General features: G+C 42.4%; 1 protein-coding gene across 1 annotated transcript in view; it reads left to right on the forward strand.

Moving 5' to 3' along the window:
• Positions 1 to 8993, forward strand: part of LOC108521315 (X antigen family member 3-like) — a gene marked incomplete at its 3' end in the record, with an annotated part of 20636 nt that extends 11643 nt beyond the window's left edge. The window contains exons 3-4 of the mRNA XM_017861087.1: positions 6838 to 6943; positions 8871 to 8993. Coding sequence (XP_017716576.1) covers positions 6838 to 6943; positions 8871 to 8993 — 229 coding nt within the window. The remainder of the gene's footprint in view (positions 1 to 6837; positions 6944 to 8870) is intronic.
• Between the last annotated feature and the right edge of the window lie 1111 nt (positions 8994 to 10104).

Here is a 10104-nt window from a genome sequence, read left to right on the forward strand (position 1 = left end):
TCTCTCTCTCTCTCTCTCTCTCTCTCTCTTTCTTAGATGGAATTTTGCTCTGTCACCACACTGGAGTGCAGTGGCATGATCTCAGCTCACTGCAACCTCCACCTCCTGGGTTCAAGCAATTCTCTTGTCTCAGCCTCCTGAGTAGCTGGGACCACAGGCGCATGCCACCACACATGGCTAATTTTTTCATTTTTAGTAAAGACGGGGTTTCACCATGTTGGCCAGGATGGTCTCAATCTCCTGACCTTGTGATCTGCCTGCCTTGGCCTCCCAAAGTGCTGGGATTACAGGCATGAGCCACCATGCCCAGCCTCTTCTGTTAATTTCATTCCCAGGTATTTTGATGCTATTGAAAATTATGGCCAGGTGCAATGACTCACACCTGTAATCCTAGTACATTGGGATGCTGAGGTAGGAGGATTGCTAGAGCTCAGGAAAGTGACACCAGTCCGGGGAACATAGGAACCCCTCTCTACTACAATGAATGAATGAATGAATGAATGAATGAATGAATGAATGAATGAAACTATAGTTCCAGCTACTCTGGAGGCATAGGTGGGAGGATCCTTTGAGCCCAGGTGGTCGAGGATGCTGGTAGTCATGTTCATGCCACTGCAACTCCAACCTCCATGACAGAGCAAGACTCTGTTTCAAAAAAAAGTATCATTTTTGATATTTTGCATTCTGAGTTAGCTGATACACAAGCGAGGTATGGTGAAATATATATTTGGTCCTCGACTGTGCTTACTGGCATACAACCTACAAAGCGATGTCTTTTTGTATGCTAGTGAGTTGGCTGATGACTGGCAGCCTCTAGGAGCTCTAGGATGGGGAATTAGAGGGTTGGGACTTACAGCCCTATGCCCAAACTTCAGGGAAGGTTGGGCTGAAGGTTAAGTTGCTCACCAATGGCAAGCCAACAGTTTAATCAGTCATGCCTACATAATGAAAACCTCCATGAAACCCAAAAGGACACAGTTCAGAGAGCTTCTGGCTAGCTGAACACATGGAGGGTAGCATGCCCATAGAGGCCATGGAAACTCCCTGCCCCTTCCTACATACCTCACCCTATGTGTCCCCTTATCTGCATCTTTTCTAAGGGTGTTCCACTTGCCACAAAATATGTGAGAAGTCCCGAGGCTATAGAGCTGGATGAAAGAATTAGGGCCTCGGCAGAAGAAAGGGAAAAGCAACCAGGGCAACTTGCTGAAGCAAAATGACTTGCGTCCTACCTACACTGTCTCCTTACAGGCTATGGCATGAAATACCCATGGGATTCCATCCTGCCTCTTACACACTGGCCTTGAGAGGGTGGGCAAGATATTATAATCTGTGGGGCGGTGTCCCCATTTCTAAAGTAGAAATTAGAATATTTACACTAAATACTTGTTATGAAGAATAAATGAAATAACATATGGATTAGGCCATATGTATTTATTATTGTAGTAAATATAGTTTGTTATATTTCTTTTCTTATTTTAAAATTTCATTTTTTTCATTCCCTTTGCCTTTACAATCACATGTTTAGTAATAACTGTTCTTAAATTTCAAGTAGAGGTATCAAGTTACCTTTTTAAATGAATTTGACTTCTGAGACTTACTTAATTTAAATAAATATGTTAATTAAAAACCAGGGCAGCTGGTGTCAGACATGGCATCAATTCTAAAGTTGGTTTGTAAGTAAACGCAGTCTGACAAGGCCAACCCTAAGTCAATAGAATGCACTTTGCTGTGTGTGATGCCATGAAGAATAAGTCCTTCTAGTCAGCCAACACCACACAACACAATAGTGTGTCAAGTGTTCAAGCAGTCCCTAAGCAGCCCTGTGGTGGCTAACAGGGTCGCAAGGATCACCACTGCAGTTGTTAGTTTGGCTTGTCACACATCCGTAGATTTGGCCAATAAGAAGAAAATGAGCCTAAATGGATCCAAATGGTTGATTGATTGCAGACAAAGTAAAAGCAAGGTCAGCATTGTGTCAGCACTGTGTCCCTAGTCCCACAGTATGACACTGAATCGGAGGTATACAATGACAGCACAGATGGGTCTCTCTGCCTGTGAGGAGGCCACAGCTGTACCCCAAGGCAGTGAGCAATTTTATACTCCACAGTTGTACCCTAAGATGAGGAAAGGCCTGTGTTTAACGGAAACTAGGGAAATGGATAACGAATGGTCTTGTGTCAACCTCCAACCAGATAGGGAGCTGGTGAGAAAATACCTGTGGCAGCTCCCACCACACTTCCTGTCTCTCTTTGCAACAAAAGGAATCCAGATATTCTTCCAACACTCAGGTTAGCCTGCAGTCTGGCTTTGCCTACATGTCCTATGTGGTGACCTGCAAGATCTCCAAGACGCCATGGCAGAGCCTTTGCCCTATGGTGTCTGACGCAAAACCATATGTAAGGTGCCTAGAAACATACCATCTCCAATAATGACTCCTAAATAGAGGGGATGTTTTTCTGTTAGGGTCATTACAAAAGACTGATAATTTAATTCAAAAGATATGCATTGATGACTGCCATGTTATAGGAAATGTCTTGGATGCTGGAAATGAGAAGACCAACCAACAACACGTGGTACTTGCTGTGGAGGCTGTCACACGGTTGGTGGCGGCGGGAGGGGGGGCATCTTTACAGAAGACCCTTCAACAGAAGAGCAGCTGAAGTGCAAAGGAGAAACACAGGGAAGGGACCCAGGGGGATAAAAACAATGAATGTGGTGGCCAAGTAGCAGGAGTAAAACAAGACAATTTCTCGAAAACATAATTTCTCCGTTGCCTTTGCACCTTTTCTGAAAATCAATTTATCATGTCTGTGAGTCCATTGCTGGACTCCCTGCTGATCTGTTGATTTTTCCCCAGTACCACATTCTCTGGATTACTATAGAATTAACGTGACTCTTGATATTAAGTAGTGTGAGTTCCCCAAAGTTATACTTCAGAATGGTTTTGGCTGTTCTGGTTCATTTTCCTTTCTAGATAATTTTGAAAATTGACTCCAATGAAGTCAGTTGTATAAGTTGCGGCAGTTTTCCTTTGAAGGGCAGCAGATAAACATGTTAGTAGCTACAGAAGGACAGGGGAGAAGAAGGTGAGCTTCCCCCTTAGCTTCGGGAATGATCCAATATCGAGGGAGCCATTGATGGTTCAAGAGAGGGGAGTGATCACTGCAGGAGCAAAGCCCTTGGGAAGGTGGGGGGTATGGATCCTGAGCTGAGGTGAGGGGCTGGCTTCAGTTAAGAGCATTGTATGTAGAAGGGCAACAGAGAATGCTAGGGCAGACACAGGTAGACTGGGTTTGGGAACCTCTGATAATTTCCAGCAGATTGCTTCCGTCCTTTGAATGAATCACTATGTCTCAAAAATAAACAGTATTAATATAAAACTAACAGTCCTACTGTTATAGGCTGAGTTGTGTCTGCTCAAAATTCATATGGCGAAGTCTGAACTCCTGGTGCCACAGAATGTAACTGTATTTGAGATAGGTGGGGTCTTTAAAGAGGTAATTAAGTGAAATGGAGTCATTAGAGTTGACCCTAAGGCAATTTGCCTGGTGCCCTTATAAGAAGAGGAAATGATGACACACACGTATAGAGGGAGGACTAAGGCGGACACCAGGAGAAAACAGCTGCCTACAAGGCAAGGAGGGAGGCCTTAGAAGAAACCAAATCTGCTGACACCTTGATCTCAGACGTGTAGCCTTCAGAATTGTGAGAAAATATATGTCTGTTGTTTAAGCCACTCAGTCGGTGGTAGTTTTTGATGGCAGCCTTAACAAACGAGTAGAAATACTTTTAGTGCCCTTGTGGAGGCGTTATCGTATCTATTTTATAAGCTAGCACTCCTGCTTCTTCTACTAGTGTAATAACCATGTAATTATGTCTATATCTGAGCAACCGAGCAGTGACGAGAAAACTTCAAAACCTGAATTATTTTGCCTTAAGTTCATGACCAAGAGAGAATTACTTCTCACTTTCACTCTCATCCTGTTTCCAATACTATAATACTCTCACAAAATGCCAAAACCCCTCCTCAATTTGAATGAGGCATTTTGTGAGAGTATTATAGTATTGGAAATTTCTTACCATGAAGTCATTTGTTATTCAATTATATATGTTCAGCATCAGTAAAAAAAATAGTACAGAAGAATAATCAAGTCTCATAAAATACACAGATATCGTGGAAATCATACTAGATTTGGAGTACAGTGAAATATGCCTGTTCAGGCAACTGCAGGAAACGTCTGCCAAATGTATCAGCCCCTTGAAGTCCTAAGGCAGATGATTAGTAGGAGAATCCGAAAGCCACTGCAAACACTCACACATTCACCATTCACACCTGCCCAAACGTTCCCACATTTACCTTTCACACCTGCTTGAGCATTCACATGTTCACCACTCACACCTGCCCAAACATTCCATTTACCATTCACACCTCCCAAGCATTCGCAGATTCACCATTCACACCTGCCCAAACATTCCCATGTTGACCATTCACACCTTTGACCATTTTGGGGTAAAATAAGAAAATGACTTCTACTTCCCAAATCTTAAGAGGTGCATATTATTAGCATCACCTGAGAAGCTGTGGCACCCCAGCCTCTGCAAGGGATCCTGGGACGGGTGTTTATCAAATAGATTCTAGCAGTAGCCATACAAGGGAGAGCAGAAGAGATGGGAGTGCCTGTTGTTCAAATGCTTGTGGAAATTATATCTGTCAGGGTTTTCCGTGATGTATATTGTGAAAGAAGCTTCCTGGACCATGAGGTTCATGTGGAGAGGTTTCCATGGGCCCCCTGAGAATGGTTTAGCAAGAGTTGAAAAAAAAGATATCTTAAGTCATTTTCTTTCTACTAGAAACAGCCTGTGGATGTGGGTCTGGGGACAGCGGGAAAACCCTGGCCGGCCCTGCATGTGCCTGACTCTGTGTGTACACCCCTTGTTGCCCATGTGCCTTGCTGTCAGATCAGTTGTCCCAGAAGTCTAAGTGTGAGTGAGTGTGAGGAGGAGCCCGCAGGCGCAGTCTATAGCCTCCTGGGGGAAGGGTCTTGAGGTTGTTGTCCTCCTAACAGGCAGTGGTGCACCCCTTGCGGGTGCTGGATAAGGGAAGAAAGAGGGCCATAGAGGGGAGGAGGGCCTAGTGAACACGGAGTGAGTTATGAAGGGGGACACTATTTGAGGTATTTGAATCCTTAGAGCATATGGAACTAACTGCCCAAAAAGGATGGATTCCAGAGTCCTTAGTGGATACCTTGGAGGAAGTAGAGGATGCAGCGAGGCAGGGTACCATAGCCTACAAGGCAGGCACCCATCTCACTGTGCATGCTCCTTGTACCTCAGTGGGCATGTTCACTGGGCATGGTCCAGTCAGCCCCTTCAACCACGTGGTGAATGCCACGGAGCTGTGAGGGTGGGAGAGTGGCGGTCCTGTGGTCTAGACTATCTCCTCTACTGAGACACAGTCAGTAGGTGCGAAGGCCAGTCCCCCCAGGAGGTGTAGTGAGAGTGAGTGTGAGGAGGAGCCAGCAGACTTCCTGAGCTTCAGGCAGCCTAGTCCCTGACCTCAGCCAGGGAAGGCCTTAGATGTCATGAGTAAGGTGGACCACAGAGTGCAGGTAGCTCAGGTGAACATGGGGCAAGTGCTGAAGGTAATGTTGGAGGTATCTGAGTCTCGGAAGCAGCTGGAAACCCCAATACATGACAGATTTTCTAGACTCCTCGGTAGGGAATGAGGAAGGGGCAGGGTGGGCGGAAAGGAATGGGCCTGGGAAGTGGGAATGCTGTGGCTGGTGACCCAAGCCCTGAGGTCTGTAGAGTGCCCACATAGGTGTCCAGTGAGGAGTGCCCAGTGCCGTGTGGCAACTTCAACTCCCCCATGGATGTTCGAATGGGCTGGGTTATGCATTTCAGCAAAACTTGATTTTAGAGGGAAAATGAGCCTAGCTAACGAATGTGTAATGAAAGCTGTGTTCACTCCAATTTTAATTCTGTAGCTGTATTTCCCTATATGTCTCCACTATGTAAAGTCCAGTTGTGAAACTAAACCTCATCAGAAATACCCTGTGTCTTTTGTCAGGAGTCTTAAGACACTGCTACCTTGACCACCTTAAGTGGCTTTGCAAGCATTAGATTCAGAAGGCACACACCCTTAAACTTGCCCTGGGACTTACTTTCAAAGTATTTCCAAATTTTAATAAAATTACAAGTTTACATATGGCGATGGAAGTGGTCAAATACACCAATCCTCTCAAGTGCACTTTCCCAATCACAGTGTTCTGTTAGCAGAATGAAATATGAGTTGGCAAGGAAGATCAACATATAAGCCTAGAGGAAATTTACAGTTTCCTGAACTGATTGGGCTTATGCTCATTAGTGCCTTAACATTCCATGTTTTCTGTTAGCAGAAATTTCTATTTGTGATAGTCTTGTCGAACTAGTGTACATATAATGATAAAGGTCTCCCTTGCTGAAAAATGATCATGGCATCTCATGAAGGAAAGGCAAGTCCAAGAGGATTACATTCTGGTTTTGTGTGGATGGATGATCTTGTGCTCCTCAGATTTCACCCTTGATTTCCTCCCCATGTTTATTCATAAGAGATTACACACATTCCTCCCAACATAAATTAAAACAGCTTCCAAAGCCCTTGAAGGTAACTGTCTTAGAGTATCACCTCTCTGTGGGAAGAGTAGTTTTATGAAGAATAAGGATATGGAATAATGTTGGAGAAATATCTTCAGACTTATGATGAAAAATATGTATTCTGTATGTTTATATTATTGACATATATTGATAACAGAACGTTTTAATCTGTATAAACACACACACCTCTTGTCCCAGCAGCCCAGTGATGAAGAGCCTCAAGAAGAGAAACCACCCACTGAAAGTCAAGATTCTACACATGGTCAGGAGAGAGAAGAAGATCATGATGCTGCTGAGATTCAGAGTGCTGCTGAGATTCAAGGTGCTGGGAAGGGAAAGAAAGAATGTCTATGGTGGTGGGGGGATGGAGAGGAGGTCTATATGTGCATCATGCATTATGCCATAAACAGTAACAGAAGAAAGAAAACATTAGAAAAGGTTCTCAAACACTTGGTGAAAGTTGGCCGGAAAAGTGAAGAGTATAGTTTGCAGCTTCATGAAGTCCCTGGATACAATGAATCTTCTGGGTTTTCTTTCTTTTTTTTTTTTTTTTTGAGGTTTATTTGCACTGCTTGAAAATACCAGTCCTTGCCTAAATCATATGAAACATTTAATGTTTATATATAAAAATGTACATTGTTTCACTAGTTTAATTTAGAATGTTTTTAGAATGTTGTTGATGGATTGTTCAGCCATGTGTCCACAGGTGTGTGCAGCTTTAATAGCATCGTAGAGGGCAAGTAACCCTACCTTGTAACACCCTGAATAAAGCCCATTTGGCTAGGATTTAGCCCCCTACTTTATAATACAGAAAACTGAGGCTTTAGAGTAAGCCTACCAAGAAACTTGACCCATGGACAAAGAATTCAATTACTTTCAATTTGTATTTGTCCTTACTGTCAATGTTATATAGAAAACATGACTGCTTTTGTTTAAAATGCGTTAATACTTGAAGGTGCTTGTACTGTAAGGACTTCAGTATTGACTCAGGAAAAGGCCACAGTTCAGTGAAACAGATAGCAGCTCCAGAAATGAGCTCAATCAAAGAATAGCTGATCAAAGAGGAAAAACAATCCTTCTATTAATATTTTTGACGGTATAGATTTGGGAAAGCTGGATAATCTGCAGAACTGGCATAACGGTAATATTACTATATTGGCTATATTAGTATGTTTTTAGGGACTGCTTCTAAAGTTGCTTCAGTACTTTTATAATTGACAGTTTAAGTATAATAAGAATTGTCATGAAACAGAAATTATTATCCTCAATGATACGCATTTTCAAGCGAAATACCTGACCGAACTTTGGGGCCATGGATATTTTAGCAATTCCACTCTTAAGAAGTTCAGGCCGGGGCGCCGGTGGCTCAGCCTGTAATCCCAGCACTTTGGGAGGCGAGGCGGGCGGATCACGAGGTCAGGAGATCGAACATCTTGGCTAACACGGTGAAACCCATCCTCTACTAAAAATACAAAAAATAGCCGGCGTGGTGCGGCGCCTGTAGTCCAGCTACTTGGAGGCGGAGGCGGAGAAGGCATGAACCCGGGAGCGGAGCTTTGCAGGGGCGAATCGCGCCATGCACTCCGCCTGGCGACAGAGCCAGACTCCGTTCTCAAAAAAAACAAAACAAAAACAAAAAAAAACAAAAAAAAGAAGTTCCAATAATGACTGTCAACATGCCCCATTAACTTTCTTTGCACTCAGGTCTCCATACTCTCACTGAAGATTTGCTGTTATATTGGTAGCTTTTTGTCTTAATGGGATTCTTTTATAGAAATTTACAATATAGGGCCTTTGGACCTGAGCATAACTTTCATTAATTTTTGCCCCCAAATTTTCGAGTTACTTGAACAGGGGATGGATGTCAGGACTATAAGATTTGTCATAAATCTGCCACTACATTGATCTAATCCTTCAGAAAGTTACATTTAATTTATGATTAAAATGCTATCCATGCAGCAGGCTTCAGTTTTCCTAGATACCTGATACTGTTTACAATACACAATGGTAAAGTATAGGAAATTGAGGTGTAGTGTGATTTACCCTCAGATTGTCATTTAAAATAAGATTTCATAATAGAGGAAAACAAAGGCAGGACATCTTTGCATCACATTTATTACCACAGTAGCCTACAGGATTTTATTTCCTAACACTGAGGAAAACAATATTATAATTTCCTTGTTTATCATTCTTGTTTGCCTGCTTCAATTGATACCCTTTGTATTTTTTAGCGCCTGACCTGGAAGCTGATCTCAAGGATCTGTCTCAGTCAAAGACGGGGGATGAATGGGGAGATGGTACTGATGTCCAGGGGAAGATTCTGCAAAAACCATATCAATTTAAAATGCCAGAAAGTGATATCCTATCCATTAAGATGCAAAATTATGTGCTTTCTGTTTTCCATAATATTATAATTTTGATAATACAAAGAGAGAACATTACTGCCCCTTTAAAAACAGAAAGCAGAGTTCAAATGCAGACTTACTTTGAAAGGTAGTTCAGACCCCAGACGCCTGACTGCAAGACTTAAACACTACCAGATGGAGACACAAATTGGGTCCAGGCTATATTGAATCATCAAATATTAAAGCATTTTCTTCTGAGTATAACCAAGAAGCCGCATCATAAGTGGGTGCCATCTGTATTCTTTTTGTTGGACTTTGGTATCAAGGTTACACTAGCTTCATGAAATGAATTGGGATATAAAACCTCTTTCTATGAATTCCCTGCAAGAGTGAATCACTTGGAGATAAGATTTCCCATGTGTGTTTGTTTCCAGATTGCATGCCTTTTTTTTGTTTTGTTTTAACTTTGGACACTACTTAAAAGAAAGACAGAAGGAGCAGCTCCAGGCTTCCATGCCTTTAAACTTTGTAAGGTGCCTCTCTTCCCTACAAAGATGCCTCTAATTATGCCGTCACTCTGAAAACTACCTGCTCCTGTTTCTTTACTGACATTAACCTCTGCACACAGCAAGTTAAAAGTTGCCAATTTACTTACGTAAGTTTTTTCAGAGATACATTCTTGCTAAGTTGCCCAGGCTGATCTTGAACTCTTGGACTCAAGTGATTCTCCCTCCTCGTCCTCCGAAAGTGCTGGGATTACAGGTGACAGCCACCATGTCTGGCCTGCCTACCTGATTTTAATCTGTGGTGTGTTTTTGAATGGATTGACTACACCAAAGCTGTGAATAGTTAGGACGATAGCTGCATTTATTGAGTTCTTTAAGAATAACAGAAATAATAACTCATATTTGTAGATTGTCTTGTATCTGTTAACCAGTTATCTGAGCTGTGTTTCATTATTTCTGACCTCATTATTAAATCCACTAAAAAGGTGAGTCAGAGTTTTCATAAAATTTACAATAAATGACTCTAGTAAGAAACAGATATGGGGATTCAAGGTCTAAGTTCACAGTCTTTGTGTTTCCTGAAAGTAAATGCTTGTGAAAGTGTTGAATGCAGA

This window comes from Rhinopithecus bieti, unplaced genomic scaffold (assembly GCF_001698545.2).
Source record: "Rhinopithecus bieti isolate Rb0 unplaced genomic scaffold, ASM169854v2 scaffold_59200, whole genome shotgun sequence".
NCBI lineage: Eukaryota > Metazoa > Chordata > Mammalia > Primates > Cercopithecidae > Rhinopithecus > Rhinopithecus bieti.